Consider the following 17,744-nt stretch of genomic DNA (forward strand, 5'->3'; position numbering starts at 1 on the left):
AAGTACAGTATAAACAGTTTTAAGTCAAAGCTGCACTGCTCCAGAGCTTCAGCTGATTGAAACAGCATGTTAATGTGGCTGTAATAAGCTTCCAAGTGCTAATGTAGTGATGTATCACAATGCAGTAGATGGTTTTGTTTTACATGTAAAATTGCTGCCCTGGAGTTTCACTTTATTGGAACTGCATGCCAGTAGGCAGAACAACTGACTTCAAGTTGTTATATATTCAGGATATAAAATTGGTTAAAGGATTATGTTTAAATGATTGACATAATACAAGAACTACTGCTGCAGCAGCAGCTATAGAGGAAACAATTGGATCTTTAATGATTTGACCTGCCAAGGCTAACAAATAGCATGTTATCCAAGAAAGGAGCTTGATAAATGTCAAGTCTATCCTGGTTTTAAAAATGAGCAATTTTGCTGAACTTTACCGACTTTTGTTATTTTGCAACTGTGCTACTGTGTATAATAGTTGCATATCTTGAGGAAAGCTGAACAGGCGAAATAGCGGTCAGTGTTTGTACAGTCTAGACATTCGCACAGCAGTGCAATTTTGAAGAAATCAGTTTATTCAGATGTTTTCTTAAGATATGCAAATAAATAAATCAAATTATATAAACGAATGTGCAGTTTTATTAAATTGAAAATCACAGAATACATTGGAGATTTGACCATTGATGTTTTACAGCCACAAGGATTTTTTTTTTTTTGTTATTGTGGTTCTGATTGAGGTCTTTTTTTCCTTCTATCATTACATAGACTATTTTTGGTGAAGGGACAGTCGTTCGATAACACACACTAGTTTAATATCTAAATCATCTTCTCTATGTCTAGAAGCATGCAAACCAGGCTAGTCTTTGCATGTGACCACAGTAGCCAATGCTTGAGAAGATTTCAAAGATGTCAGACAGATAAAATGAGGTGCTTTTCACATTAACTCTGTTATCTGAAACTGTATTCTCTCTCTTGGGTCACCTGCTGAAGTTCAAAGACTACATTTTTTTGAAGGCAGCTTTGTATGTAAAGAAAAATGTGTATCTGGTGAGCCACCATCCTGGAGGTAAGAATATTTGTGTGGAAAGTTGTCTTGCCTAAATCTTCTAGCATCCTTTGATCTTTACTAGTAGGGTATCCCTAAATCTTTTTGCTTTCATCATTGCTGGCTCTTTAATTGCTGGCTGATAAACCAGCAGAGGCTTAGTAGACTAGGAGAACACTGAACCTTGCTTATTTCACGTCTATTCATTTTGAGACAGGTGAATTGGACACTGGCAACTAGCTAGCTAGACACACACAAGGACTAACGATAAGAAAGTCCTGCTACAGAATGTACAGCTGATCACACACAAGGACTAAAGATAAGAAAGTCCTGCTACAGAATGTACAGCTGATCACACACAGTCTAGCTGAGACCAGTTGTATGCACCTTTTCTGACTCCACATCCATAGAGGTGACTAACTTGAGGAAAACTTGCATCTAAACTCCTGTTAGTCTAGCTTGTCTGTCTATATGTTCCATATCTGTTGTCCCCTTTGCTGTCTATTAAGATGTTTTAATATGTATTGTGTTGACATTGTTAAGTAGCATACTATGTTATGTGTACTCTTATTTGAATATTTTACTGCCGTAAATGTTTGTTGTCTGCATCCAAGTTAAACTTGCTGTCTTCAATCTTGATAAATAATAAACTAATGTAGAAGGAGAGGACTGTACTTCTCTTCATCTCACTCTGAATCACCTAGGAAGCAACAACCTTGTGGTCTGCAAGAAGATAAAACTCACAGTAATGAATTAGAAAAGACAAGGATAAAAACCTTTATTCTTCTGAGCTGGGACCGTGTGGGTTGGACATCTCAATGGAGAACACTAACAAAATAATGGGTTGAAAGAAATGAACTTGAAAAAAAAAAAAAAACAGACAAACTATGATATATCTAAACTTATTTAAAATGAGAAGCACATTATATTACATCCTGTACTTCTATACCACAACTAGCTCAAGGTTCTAAGCAGTTTACATTAAAAAAAACAACCCAAAACAAAACATACTCATGAGAAGCTTAGTGAGAAACAAATCTATTAAAAAGAATAGTTTTTAGATTTTTCTTAAAAGATGAAAATCGAATAAAAAGTTAAACATAAGCATATAGCTCCTTCCATAATTTTGGAGCTTGCGTTGCCAAACAAGTGTTGAATACCCTGAATCTTTTTATACCCTTAATAGAGGGTGAAAGAAAAAAATGAACTACAACAAGATCTTCTATTTGCCTGAAATTCAAAGTGAGGTATCATAATGAAGGACATTCCCCATTTCAAATCTTACAAATTAAGCATGAAAACTTAATCCTGGCCTCTACAGGCAACCAATGTAGTTCTAAAAACCAGAGGATATACTATCCCTTTTCTGCAGTAAAAAACAAATCACTTACTGCAGTGTTCTGTACAATTTGAATCTTACAGATTTTTTTTTAAGGATACAGACAGTTTACTTCCATCCTCACAGCCTAAATGATGGGTCTGGTGGATGTGATGGGGACAAAGATGGTATCTGAATTCAATAAAATGTCGGACAAGCATATGGGATATTTTAGGGAGAGAACATAGCAGATGGTGTAGGATGGGCAAACTAAATGAGCCTCTGGACCTTTATCTGCTGTCATGTCACTCTGATTCCTTAAATTGTTTTTTTTTTACTTGTATTACTCAATTTCCTATTTCAGTTTTTATTTCTTTTCCACCTTTTTTTAAATTTATTGTATTTTATTGATTGCAAACTGCTCAGTTCTGCTAGTCAGCTTGGGCAGTACAGCAAGTTTTAATAAACTATAACATATAAATTCAAAGTACCTTTAAAAAAAACAATCTCATCACCTATGGCACCTATGAAATCTCTCTCCATATATTGAAAAGACGAGTATGACCACAGTGGTGCATGCCATGATAACACCACAAGTGGACTATTGTAAAGCTCTGCACACTGGTCAAACCACAGAGAGTTTGTATCAGCTCCAACTAATTCAGAATGCTGCAGCACGACTGATAGAAGGCTGCAAACAGTGTGACCACATCACACCCTTCCTGCAAAAACTACACAGACTACCAGTGCCTTACAACACCCTCAGACAAAATGGGTTGGATTACTTAAAGAATAAGTTAGCTCCTTACACACCTTTGAGACCTCCAAGATCCTCTCAATGATCATCACTATCTGTCTCTTCATCAAAGAATATTGTACGATGTGATACCCACCAGCAAGCCTTCTCAGGAGTAGCCCCCATGCTCTGGAATTTACTCCCAGAGGGGCTGCGAATAACTCGAGACTACTTCTACTTCAGGAAGCAGGTAAAAGCCTGGCTCTTCTCCCATGCCTTTAATACATAGGGTGACTGACTATGAGGCATATTTTCAAAGCACTTAGCCTTCCAAAGTTTCATAGGTTTCTATGGAACTTTGGAAGGCTAAGTGCTTTGAAAATATGCCTGTATATACCCATTCTGCACCTGGACTAGCATGCTACACCCACTGTAACTTAGACCAGTTCCTTATATCTTGATTAACTGTACAAAGAACTTGCCTTTAAGTTTAGCCACCCATTTATCCCAACTGATCCTACACCACACATCTTGTCCCCATCTATATATATGCACTTGGCCCCTTAAATGGTAAGCTGTATTATAGAAACGCATTAGTCTCATGGCAATGTCATTTGAATGTTCTAATTGCATGCTTATTAGATATTCTATCACTATTACGCTTATATTTATTTATTGCATTTGTATCCCACATGTTCCCACCTCTTTGCAGGCTCAATGTGGCTTACAATACATCATGAATAATGGAATTATATGAGAAAATAGACATTTAGTATTATAGAAGGATCTTGTTTAATATTATAATGATAAACATGATAGTAGTATAACAAGCAGATATTATAAGACAGTTCTGGATGTATCTCTGTTATTTGAATTTCAGTGCTGTTAAATGTGCATATTTTTTATCCTGTTTCATGGTAGTCCTATTAGGTCTCAATTTGTTGATTTCAAGCTTTCCCCTTTCATTCTATGTCTATACCTGTTCATGATACAATTTTGTTAATAGCATAACAATAGCAAGTTTGATGTTAAACTGTACCTACTTTACACCGCCTTGGGTGAACCTCTTCATAAAGGCTGTTAATAAATCCCAATAAATGTGTTTCTACATCTGTGCAGCAGGCTGCAAGTACAGCAATAACGAAAGTGCCTTAGAAGACTGGAGTTTTGGGCAACAACTTTCTGGTTACACATAAGAGAGAAATACTGGCTGTGAGCTAAACAGGCACTGTGTTATGCTCATCAACTCAGAATAGTGCAGTGCTAAGGGCCAAGACAATTAAAAAAAAAAAACTGCCCCAGATGGAATGCAATTTCTTCTAAGTGGTCAGGCTCTACGGCTGACAGCTAGGATATAACCTTACCAACCCAGACAAGTGGCTGGGCAATTGATAGGCCCTCACTGGTAGAGATGCGCATCTCTAAATGAGAGATTAACGACAGAAAATCTGTAAAACTACATAATTATAACATCAAATTTTAAGTGCCTAAAAATGAGAAATGATATATATATGAACAATGTCATGATTTGTATTAGAGAGAGAGAGTGTGTGTGTGTGTGTGTATGGCTAGAAGTGGGGGGGAAACTGAGGATGGCGAGGATGTCGACCCATTCAGCTGACATAAAAGAATGAGTAGCTAAGGAGGAGATTGAGACTTTGGGGAGGGGCTGGAAAGGGAGACAGGTAAGGCTGATGGGGGTTGCTCAGACACTGAGGGAAGGATGAAATGAATGGCGGAAGGGAAGAAAGGACTTTGCACTGAATGAGGAAAACGAAAAGAGAAAAGACTGAGCTGAGCAGACACACAATGATATACAACAAAAAAGATAAATTTATAACAGGACACCTAGGCAGAAACAATATGAGCAAATGCTGCACATACAACACGTACCTATGTGCCACTATAAAATGACCCCATGGAAAGCAGGTGCACACATTTACACCTACTTCAAAGTAACTGTAGTTGTACATGTGTGTCAGTAAAAGTATGTGCATAAGTGTCAATCCAACCACTGCTACTCTGCCATGGGAACGTCTACATGTAAACTGACTATATATTTCTTGCCTACTTTTTGTGCAGGTACAGCCCCTGGTAGTTTTATAACAGTCTACTCGAGAATGTAATGTACTACTCTATATACTCAAGTCTTTTTTGAAAGCGTGTACTTCATGGAGTGCACTTGTCAATCTTGAAACAGAATGGAGTACGTTTGTACTATATCAGGAAACTCTTAAGCCCCATCCAATCATACTAGTTTCAGCAGGTTTTAAACTACTGTGGTCCTCTTACATATCTTACAAGGCAACAGCCTGTTAAAAAGAATATTGCTAATTATATTATTTCTCCTCACTGACCAGACACCGTATGCTGAATCTTTAAAACCTTACTTACTTGGACAGTGCCACCACAGTTGAAGGACTATTCTATAAGCCAAATTAGCTTGGTTATTTTATACCAAAGTTTCACATTGTATAATCATAATTCCATAGGTCCATTGTCTATTTCATGAATATACTTTATAATTTCCTATGTAATTAAAAAATGGAAGTCAAAAATCAAATTACAGGGAGCTGTTTTGGATATTTAAACTGAACAATGTAGTCCCTTATAGCTAGCGTACAGATCACGAATGGCAAACCGTAATATGACGTCTTCCTAGTAGATGGAAGGCTATCTATATTGAATTCTGAGTAGCTGAGTTAGTAATGATGAACATGTTTAATTCTTTGTGAATGCCTTAGTCCCTGAAGCAGAGTGGTAGTTCAGAACAGCGCTGTGTTGGATTTGATGCATCTCAGCATTTCTAGAGCTGCATTTGAACATGATGATGGAATTAAGTTAAGGAACTATTCATTTTCTTTTAACTGCAAATAAAATAATAAAACACTATGCTTTTACAGTATGGTGCAAAACCACCAAGCTTAATTTGTCTTATATGATGGTCCTTATCTGCTTAAGAATAGTATTAACGTTTTGGGAATTTTGTTGTTGTTGTTACTTTCCATGTATTCTATTTATTTAAAAATATTTCTGGGCTGCAAAACAAAATTCCTAAGCAACTTACAAGTTCAACATAAGAAACAGTAAATCAAACAATACAAACATAACACAAAGTGAATCATACTTTTTTCTTTTGACTGAACAGTTTCCTCCTGATCTTTTGTACTTCCAGATCAATTGGAACTAGAGCAGGGATTCTGGCATCACAAATCTTCATTTGCGATTACTTTGTATCTTTACAAAATACTAGCACAAATTCTGCCAAAATCATGCCTAGAAGGTCTGGACATTACATTTTATAGGTGTAAATATATGTGCACACAATAAATGTGATTGCATTTATTTTATTAATTACACACATAAGTCATGACTCCACCCATGTTCCACCTAATTTATGTCCCTGAACACACCCTGCTGTACAAGTATGTGCCAGTTTGTACTGCATATACTTTTAGATGTGGTGTAATTTTTATATGGGCCCATTTAAGCGCATAAAGCAAAGTTACTCACTTGTTGCAGCTGTTCTCCAAGGACAGCAAGCCAGGTATTCTTCTATGTGGGTAACATCTGACACAGCCCAGTGCGGATGCTGGCTAGCATATAGACGTTTCAAAAAAATTCTAGGTGCATCCCACCACACATGCGCAGGTGCCTTTCCGCAAGACGCACAAGCACTGGATCGTCAGTCAGGTAATACAGCTAAAGGAATACAACTTCTAGGGGAGATGGGAGGGTATGTGAGTTCCTGGCCTGCTGTCTTCGGACAACACCAGCTACAGGTAACTTTGTTTTCTCTGAGGACAAGCAGGCCCAGTTGTGTTCTCATATGTGGGAATCCCTAGTTACTAGGCTCATCAAAAAATAACATTAGGACAACAGGGACTCGAAACGTCGAGGCCTCCAAATCAATTAACCTGAAACTATATACATATTAACTGTGAAGGTGCAGCCTTAACATAATAAAACTGGGCCTAGGAAGGTGGAGTTGAATTCTAGATACCAAACGGATTCTACAGGACTGTCTGACTGAACCAGCTGTCACAATGGGAATCCTGCTAAAGGCAGTAGTGAGATGTGAATGTGTGGACTGAAGACCACATTGCAAATCTCCTCAATGAAGGCTGATCTCGTGGGCTACCTATGTAGCCATGACTCCGACACTTGAGCCTTAATATGACCCTCAAGAGTCAGCCTTGTGAAGGAGATGCAATTTGCTAGCCTATTAGAGATTGTACGTTTGCCGATGGCTACTACTACTACTACTTAGCATTTCTATAGCGCTGCCAGGGTCAAAAGAAATGAAAAACTGGGTGGACTGTCTATAGGCTTTAGTCTGCTTCAGATAGAAGGCTAAGGCTCGTTTGTAGTCTTAGATATGCAGTACACTTTCAACAGGATGGGAATGTGGTTTTGGGAAGAATGTTGGCTGAACAATTGACGGGTTATGATGGAACTCTGACACCAACTTAGGAAGGAACTTAGGGTGTGTGCGAAGAACTACTCTGTTGTGATGAAACTTTGCGTAAGGTGGATCAGTTACTAAGGCCTGAAGCTCACAGACTCTGCAAGCTGAAGCAACTGCCACCAAAAACACAACTTTCCAGGTCAAATACTTCAGATGACAGGAGTCAAGCAGCTCAAAAGGAACTTTCGCCAGCTGGGTGAGAACAATGTTGGAATTCCACGACATGGAGGTCTGACAGGGGACTTTTGTCAACAGCAAACCTCTCATAAATTGAACAGTTAGAGGCTATACAGAGATAGGCTTACCTCCTACACAAAGATGGTAAGCACTATTTGCACTGAGATGAACCCTTACAGAATTGGTTTTCAAACCAGACTCAGAGGTGCAGGAGGTATTCAACCAGTTTGTGTGTAGGAAAAGTAAAAGGATCTAGGGCTTTGCCCTCACAACAGAAGGCAAACCTCCTCCCCTTAAAAGAGCGACACTTCTTAGTAGAGTCTTTCCTGGAAGCAAGCTTGATTCTGGAGACACCCTCAGGCAGATTCAAGGGCACAAACTCTATGCTGTCAACATCTAGGCCGTGAAGGCCAGGGACTGGAGATTGGGATGCAGAAGGGATCCTTCGTTCTGCTTGGTGTGGGTCGTAACACATTCTAATCTCCACGGTTCTTCAGGAGAAGAAACCAGATTTGCCTTGGCCAATATGAGGCAACCAGGATCATATTTCTCCTACCTTGCTTGAGTTTCAACAAAGTCTTTTCTATGAAAGGTATTGGAGGGATACCCCAATGTAGCAGAAAGACATCTGATGCTAGTCTGCTGTGTGATTTGTGCCTGGAACTGGGAGGACTTTGTTGTTGAGATGAGTGGCAAAAATACCCATTGATGGGGTACTCCCTCTCTTAGAAGAACTTGTGAGCTATGCTCATATTGAGAGACCACTTGTGAGGTTGCATTACCCTACTCAGTCTGTCTGCCAGGCTGTTGTCCTTTCCTGCTTGGTATGTGGGTCACAGGACCATCCTGTAGAAGAAAGCCCACTGCCCCATCCCTATTACTTCCTGATGCAAGGGGTAGAAGCCTGTACCCCTATGCTTGTTCACACAGTACATTGCAACCTGATTATCAATTTGGATAAGAATAATTTGGTTATGCAGCTGATTTCTGAAAGCCTTTAGGACGTTCCAAATGGCCCTCAGCTCAAGAAATGATAAGTAGTAGTAGTAGTAGGGATCTGTGCTGGGACCTCTGCTTTTTAACATATTCATAAATGACCTCGAGATGGGGGTAACTAATGAGGTAATCAAATTTGCTGATGACACAAAGTTATTCAAAGTCGCCAACTAACGGGAAGATTGTGAAAAACTACAAGAAGACCTTATGAGACTGGGCGTCTAAATGGCAGATGACGTTTAATATGAACAAGTGCAGAGTGATGCATGTGGGAAAGAGGAACCCGAACTATAGCTACGTCATGCAAGGTTCAGCATTAGGAGTCATGGACCGAGAAAGGGATCTAGGTGTCATCATTGATGATACGTTGAAATCTGCTCAATGTGCTGCTGCGGCTAGGAAAGCAAATAGAATGTTGGGTATCATTAGGAAAGGGATTGAAAACAAAAATAAGGATATTATTCTGCCATTGTATCGCTCCATGGTGCGACTGCACCTCGAGTATTGTGTTCAATTCTGGTCACTGCACCTCAAAAAAGATATAGTGGAATTGGAAAAGGTGCAGAGAAGGGCGACAAAGATGATACAGGGATTGGGACAACTTCCCTATGAGGAAAGGCTGAAAAGGCTGGGGCTCTTCAGCTTGGAGAAGAGGCGGCTGAGGGGAGATATGAGAGAGGTCTATAAGATAATGAGTGGAATGGAACAGATCGATGTGGAGCGCCTGTTTACGTTTTCCAAAAATACTAGGACAAGGGGGCATGTGTTAAAGATGCAGTGTGGTAAATTTAAAACGAATTGGAGAAAATTTTCTTCACTCAACGCGTAGTTGGACTCTGGAATTCGTTGCCAGAAAAAGTGGTTAAGGCGGTTAACTTAGCGGACTTCAAAAAAGGGTTGGGCAGCTTCCTGGAGGAAAAGGCCATAGAATGTTATTGAATGGACATGGGAATAATCCACTCTCTCTGGGATGGGTGGGACAAATTGCTTGTTCTTTTGGCCGCTGTCGGTGACAGGATGCTGGGCTCGATGGACCCTTGGTCTGTTCCAGCATGGCGATGCTTATGTACTTATAGAGGTTGCTATGGAGATCTATATCCTAAGCAGACTATGTCCCTTGGGTGTGAAGCCCATCAACATGAGCTTCCCATTCCAGGTTATATGCAGAACGCGATACTAGTAGTGGTGTTTCCCTACTTTGAATCCGAGATACTTCCCATGACTAGGAAGTATTGATACGTGGGTATAGGCATTCTTCAAGACCAGAGAGCATAGCCAATCCTTTTCCTGAACCATGGAAAGAAGGGTGCCCAGGGAAAGCATCATGAACTTTTCCTTGACCAGGAATTTGTTCAAGGCACTTAGGACTATGATGAGATGGACCCCCCCCCCCCTCCCCATTTTCTTGGGCAGAAGAATCTGCAATAGAATCCATTCCCTTCTTCCAATGGTGGTACAGATTCAACTGCACTGGCCTGCAGAAATTTCCTCTACAAATACCTGCTTGTGCCAAGTACTGATTAATGATGCTATCAATGAGTAAATTTGATGGTTTCTGATGTCAATGAAGTGCATAACCAAGATGGACTATTTGAAGACCCACCAGTCGGAGGTTACAAGGGGCCACCTTTGATGGACAATACTGAGCCTCCCCCCTACTGGAAGGTCTTGGACTGTGGGTATGCTCTCCTGGAGTTAGTCAAAAGCCCATCGCCTATAGTTGGCACTAATTTGCATTTACATGGAGGAGTAGACTAGTGGTTAGTACAGCAGACTTTGATCCTGGAGAACTGAGCTCGATTCCCACTGCAGCTCCTTGTGACTGCGCAAGTCACTTAACCCTCCATTGCCCCAGGTACAAATAAACCACTTTCAATGTAGTTCCAAAAACCATAGAAAGGCGGTATATCCCCATTCCCTAACTGACATGACCCTATTCTATAAACCTAGCATCTAACTTCTATAATGTCAAATGCAAACGGGGCATGGGCCAGGCATGGGTACACTTAAACATGAAACTTAGAGAACACTCTAAGTTGCATATGTAAGTGCCAACATTTAGTGCATTAAATGCCTTCTTCTGTGTAATTCCTATCCTATGGAATACCCTTCCTTTGGATTTCAGAACAGTCTCAACCCCATTTTAGGTCCCTTTTAAAAACCTATCTGTATGTTCAGGCCTTTCTGTCCTATCCGGGCCCTTGAGGGGAGGTCTGTTTGGTTGTCTGCCCTGGAAGATGCTCAGGGCCCCTAGGCTCTGGATTCCTGAGTCAGGGTGTCTTCAGTCCTGGGAGCCTTGGGTCAAGGAACTAAGGGGACTGAGTCCCCAAATTGGAAATCCCATCTCCAAGGGTCCCAATTTGGGGATCTCCAGTCTTTTGTGGCTGATTTTTTAAAACTATACTTCTGGAGGGAAAGTCAAGATGATTTGGTGTTACTGGGCATATAGACTGTGCTATACTATAGCACAGATTGCTGCATCAGAAGTAAATTCCATATGCAGTCCATTAGCATGCATTCTACATGGTAACTGTGCTAAGATTAGTGCACTGCATTACTTCCTAATTAGCATATACCTAGGTACCACTTATTCCAATATGTATTAGTGGAAACCCATCCTCATATGATCTATTACCTGAAACCACTTCTGTTATTCAAAATCCTTTTACCAGAACGCTCATTATCCAGAACGGCCTTAGCATTTGCTCTGGTAGTAGAGCCCCATTTACCAGAAATGGGAGAGACTAAGTGGTGAATTTCTTTTAGAGGGAAAGACAGAGAAAAGATGTGATGATTAAAGGTAAAACATGGGTAAGTGATGTCTCACCAGGATTTTAGACAATATTGACCATCAATATTGGAATCTGGGTTTTTGGTGCCTTTTTTTTTTTTTAAATAATTAATACATTGACAATTATACATGTAATATACTAATAAAAAATAGGAACTACAGAATCCCAAGGAATAAAAGTCAGATCCACCCATAGTGCTGATGTGACAGAAAAAAAAACAGCTGCACAGAAGTTACATTTGGTCTTTACGTACCTTTGTTTGCGTTTCCGTTAATTTTAGGAATGAAGTCATCAACTTGGATGCCTAGGATCATGACAGAGGATTATTTCTGGATCCAGAAAGGGCATCACTTTTTTTTTTTGTTACACAGTACAATAAGACTAAAAAATTCTCTCTTGAAATAATTCACAGACATTTAGCTACTTGCTTCTAAGTAGACTGCATAACTAATACTGAACAGGCACTGCGATAAATCAATAGCTAAACAAGAAGGATGCTAGGCTACATAGAGAGGAAGGAGATGATACTGCTGTATAGTTCATGGGGGGAAGCCTCACGTGGAGCACTGTGTCCAGTTCTGGAACCTTATCTCACTAAGGAAATAACAAGACTAGCAGTCCAGAGGAGGGCACCCATAATGGTATAGGGTCTGCATCAGAAGAAAAATGAGAAGAGACGACCTAAACATGTATACCTCTAAGACAGGAACAACAGGAGAGTTATGATACAGACATTTCAATAACTGAAAAAAGTTATTCATAAATGATTCCCCCAAAGGTAAGGAATCAGTAGAATTGGAGGATATGAAATGAAGCAGGAAGGAGGTAAAATTTAAAAGCTACATCAGGATTTTTTTTCTTCAAACAGAAAGGGTGGTGGATGCCTGGAATGCCTCCCTGGTGGAAAGAGACCATTAGTGATGGAATTCGAAATGGTGTGGAAGAAACAGAGGATCCTTAAATGAAAAGAGGATGGAATACAAATATAAAGCATTTCCACTCAAATAAATGACTTTGCACTTCAAAAAGGCATGGAGGGGGTGCAGGTGTGTAGCCACGGAGGGGGGGGGGGGGGGGGGGGCTAGGCCAATCTAGTAGCAACTGCCCTGGCCAGTTTTCAATAGAGGAAGCCAGATGAACAGAAAATCGGCCACCGTCAGTCCCTCCGCTGTGGCTGCTGCTTGCACTAGATCACCCAAACACCTGCAGACAGCAGCGAAGTCATCCTTTGAAGGAAGCCATGGATCCTCCCAGTTGCAAATGTGTGTACCGACGAATCTGTGTCCTAAGGGGCGGGATGCTGCAGTGCTGTTTGGGCATGCGGCTGGGAGGTCCCACACTACATTCTGAGGAATGGATGACATTGCCCTGCCTACTGATCTTCGGGTGATCGGTGGCAAGAATTAATGAAGGGCTGACAGGGTTGCAGGGAAATTTTGCTGCTGCACTGAACAGGAAGATCTGGCAGGGAGGGAGGGAAGGGTGTGTGTGTTGCCAGGCAGGCAGGAAATATGACCTAGATGTAAGGGCACCAGGGTAGTGGGGAATAAGGACATAGGAGGGTAGAGAAATAAAGAGAAGATGCTAGATTTGGGGGAGGGGAAAGAAAAAGGACATAAAGAAGGGATGTTAGACATGAAGTAAGGAATGAGAGAGGATTCTAGACACGGGGAGGGACTGGACAGAGAGAGGGCATGCTAGGGGGTAAATTCTGGCCACAGGGAGGGACAGGTCACAGAGAGGGGTTACTGGGCATGAGGGAAGGAATGGGAGAAATCCTGGCTACAGGGAAGGACAGGACACAGAGAAGGGGTGCTGGGCATAAGGGAAGGAATGGGGGAGACTCTAAAGTGGAATGACAGGCCACATAGGATGCCAGGCATGAGGGAAGGAATGGGAGAGGATTCTAGACACAGGGAGGGACTGGACAAAGAGGGTATGATGGGGGTAAAGTTCTGGCTAAAGGAGGGACAGGTCACAGAAACAAGGTGTTGGGCATGAGGGAAGGAATCAGGAAGATCCTGGCCACAAGGAGGGACAGGACACAGAGGGCAGGAATGGGGAGATTTTGGACACACAGAAGGGACAGGCCACAAAAGATGTAATGGGGGAGATTATGGACATGGGGAAGGATAAGGGCAGGGTCATACAGGTGAGGTGCTAGACCTGGGGAGGATAAGGACACAGAATGAATATGGATGTTGGACATGTAGAGAGAAGAAATGTCAAATGGACAGGATATCTTGGAAAAAGGGTTCAGAAGACAGAGGAACACAAACCAGAGACTGGGACGTAATTACAATAAAATTGACCAGGCAACAAAGCTATAAAGAATTTTAATTTCTATTTAGTGATTGGAATATGTCAGTTTTAGAAATGTATAGAACTGGTGTTGGTTGGGGTCCAAGGCAGAAATTTGGGAGGCGATCTAAGCCTGTTAATAGGCTGTGCCTTCTTCAGCTTCAGGCAGGCTTGAGGCTCTCTGTAGCCTAGGGACCCAGAGCAATTGCCCTGGTTGCAACTACCTCCCCCCCCCCACCCTGAAAGTGCTGACCCCGACATCTGGTATCTTTATATATTTTTTTTTTACAGTACCAGGGGGAATATTTTTTTTACAGTACCAGGGGGAATATATATATATATTTTTTTTACAGTACCAGGGGGAATATTTTTTTTTTTTGGGGGGGGGGGGGGGTGTTGGTGTTGTACTGCATGCAGGAGTCTGGTTTCTTGGGGTTTCAGTTGAATTTTTATCTACATATATCTGTTTATGGTCACTGAGTTGTTTCTGGTGAGGGTCTAGACCTCTGTGTTGTGTGAATAGCAGAGGCCAGATATTTTGTTATCATGGAGTTTCTATACAAGCAATTTGTAGTAATCTGGCTTGTTCAAAGTTTTACCAATAGCTGTACTGATTGTTCTAGGGCCCACTGCATGTTTGTTGTGCTGCCTCTCCCTAGGTATGGTCCTTTTTATGTGACTTTTGTAGATGGTAGATTTGCTCTAGGTCCTGAGTGAATTTTTGTACAGTTTTGTATTACTTTACAATATGTCTGGTACTGTCTGAGTTTATGTTGCTGTTATCGAGATTGTATTAGAAACAAACATTTTGTGTACAGTATGTTTTATGAAGAAATGTCTTCGCTCTGCTGTACACCAGTTGTTGGGGGAGAGGCCAAGTGGTTTTGTAAATCCAAAATATATATTTGGATTTAATATTGTTTGGAAGAATATCTGTTTTCCAAAGGCAAATACATTAATTCCACCTCACGTAATGAGGAGTTAATGTGTTTTGCCTTTTGGAGGGCAGATATGTATGCTGAGGGACTATGGAGTGAGCTGTGGCTCACTGGGGGTTGAAGAGAGCAACCTTTACTACCCCCTCTCAGACCTCAATGTGCCCTGTAGGTGCTCAGTCCTGTATGCTGTCCTCACTGTTGTGAGCAGAACAGGATGTGGCAAGCGGAAGAACAGTAGTGGGGCAGAGCAGTGGCAGGTGTCAAGTTTTTAACTTTCAAAAAGTTAGCAACCCTTGCTGTACCATTCATGTAGCTGGTAGGGATCTCCAAGCCAGTCAACCCCCCCCCCCACCACCACCAAAAACCGAGGTAGTCAGTGATGCTGCTCCAAACTGCCAACACTGGCATTGTGGGCATACTCAATTCTCACACCTGTTCAGTTCATGCGTGAGAACCGAGTGTGCCTAGAATTCTGGTATCAGTGGCTCAGAGCACTGCCTTTGACTGCTCCACTTTTCTAAACAAGGGTTGGTGGGTTGTGGATGTCTTCAGCTGGCATTACTGGGATCTTCACTAGCTAAGGTATTGAACCTACTCCATTGGCTCACACAAAATCTGCCTTCTGGCTACACCACTGGGGTTGAGCAATCTGCATACAGTACCAGTTACAACCCTAAACAAAGGCACAAGGTGGGGGAGCATAAAGTGGCTGTTGCAAACCATCATACTGGGCAAAAAGATGAGCCACACTGGTCTTTTTCTGCCATAGTTACATATACTAAAAACCAATGGGGGAAGTGTCTGTTAGAATCAGCAACTCCCTCAACTTGAAAAAGGTAGTACTACCAGCAACGTTTTTTTAAATAATTTGGTATGTAGCTAGTCTAACAAATCATTAGACTACTATTTTCATTCTTCACTTTATTTTGTTTCCTGTAGAACACGGATGCTCAAGTTCAGTCTTTGAGTGACACAAAGAGGTCAGGTTTTCAGGATATCCCCAATAAATATGCATAGTACCAAACACTGGATTAATTCTCAATAATTAGCCACAATACATCAAAATATCAATACTTATTGATTAATACAGTATATATATTTTTTTCACAGAAAAATTCCAAACTAGATCCTATGTGCATCTCCATGCATATTATGTTACTGTAAACAAATCTCTTACACATACTTATCAGGGATATTCTGAAAACCTGACCTATTTGCGACCTTTGAGGACTGAACTTATGTACCTCTGCTGTAGAAGAATAAATGTTCAAGTGTTTGAAAGCCTTCTTCCCTATAGACCTCAGCATATCACAAGACTGTTAAGCTGAGAACCATCATAAACCTAAGCATATACTGCTCCATAAACATTAATATGTCAAGGACTGAAGAAAAGCCTCATGTCTTTCAAAATCAGCTGCTTGGTCATACAATAAAAGATGCTTACCTTTTATTCAAAAATTATTAAATAAAAATCTCCTTACAGAAAACAGGATTAGGGGGACTTATGAACAAAACTAAGAGGATCAGAGTTTAGAAACTGTGAAGTTACTAGTTTGAAGACAGAGAACATTGATGCAGTCAACAGATGAGATGCTTGATATGACAGAAATTAAATAGCAGCACCCTCTACTGGGATTTGTGTTCAAGTGTACTGCATCTGAAAACAAATGCACATCTCTATGAAGTGAAAGGGATCTGGTTTCATCTGCTTCTAAGAGTTTATGCAGAATTTGTGACCCCATTTGGGAAGCCGTGGTTATGTATAACTAATGAGAGATTATCTAAACTAGTGGTTCTCAATCCAGCCCTGACAACATACTCTGCCAGTCTGCCATGTATGAGAGAGATCTGTCTGTAACAGAAATAGTGAATGTGTCTCTCATGAGCATTTATTATGGTAGTCTAACAACCTGACTGGCTTGGTGTGTCCCGAGACTATTATCTAATACAATTTATGCCCCATTGATCATTACACTGGGGGAGAGAGAGAGAGAATCTCCTGAAATAACCCCACTCCCCTTTAACAAATGGGTATAAACCTTATGATCATCAACTTCAAGGTATCAGAACACGGTAAGTAGTTCATTCTCCTATGGTATATTTCAAGCTTATATGTCATGCTATACTGTCATGATAAACCAGTTGCCACCAAGTTAATGGCAGCTCTTGTTCTGTACTCAAGATGTGATGTCTCTAGACTCAGTAGTTTGTTCGTATTTTGAAAAACAGTTGCTGCAGTTTTAACTTTCAAAATTCAAACAATAATAAAATGGGTTTCGGGTGATCCACCCATGACATCCTGGATGGACTGAACATGAACACTTTCAATAAATTAATCAGTCAGAAATACCCAGTTTATATCATGGTCAGCCAGGCCATTTTCTTGGCTTCATCCCCTCTATCCTTTCTTGTTCAGACTATCACTGGACCGCTTTTTATGATTCATTTATATTTTTGGTCATGTCATCTTTTGTCTTTCTATCCTGACCTGAAGAAAGAGTGTATGTGTTCTAAAGGTTTATCAAGAAATTAAGTTAATCAAGGGGTGCCCCACCCCAAAGAAATGCAGAAAGAGATCAAATGGGGTATGAAAAGGGGTCTTGAAATGTGAGACAATTTATTGAAACTTTTTAGACAAAGTGAAAGCAAATTATAAGGACAGTTAACTGTATACAACTGTAATTTAAGACATGTTAGCAGCTAAACTGCAACATATGTAGCTATCAATAGTGGACACATGGTTTAGAAAGGGGGTGCAAGAATTTCACTGATCAGTTAAAAACGGTGCAGGAAGCAAAAAAAGGTTAAGAATCCCTGGGAATTCAACAAAAAGGAATCACCTAAAATCTGTATTTTTGCTTTTATTACAGTTACACAAAAAGGGAGTTACGTTTCCTACAAAAAGTGTTGGAATGTACAACACAAGTTCTACATCTCATACTTCAGTTTATTTTTCTTTTACCGGTCAAAACCATT

At 40.6% G+C, this 17,744-nt stretch overlaps 1 protein-coding gene across 16 annotated transcripts in view; it reads right to left on the reverse strand.

Moving 5' to 3' along the window:
- The window catches only part of SLMAP (sarcolemma associated protein), a 255,812-nt gene that overhangs the window by 105,419 nt on the left and 132,649 nt on the right, over nucleotides 1–17,744 (reverse strand). For 10 of the 16 annotated variants that reach the window (XM_030208012.1, XM_030208020.1, XM_030208008.1 and 7 more), the window contains one exon: nucleotides 11,783–11,833. The exons of the other annotated variants lie outside the window; for them this stretch is intronic. In XM_030208012.1, the coding sequence (XP_030063872.1) occupies nucleotides 11,783–11,833 (51 nt within the window). The remainder of the gene's footprint in view (nucleotides 1–11,782; nucleotides 11,834–17,744) is intronic. 16 annotated transcript variants of the gene reach the window in all.

The sequence above is a fragment of the Microcaecilia unicolor genome, chromosome 6, assembly GCF_901765095.1.
Source record: "Microcaecilia unicolor chromosome 6, aMicUni1.1, whole genome shotgun sequence".
NCBI classification, from domain to species: domain Eukaryota; kingdom Metazoa; phylum Chordata; class Amphibia; order Gymnophiona; family Siphonopidae; genus Microcaecilia; species Microcaecilia unicolor.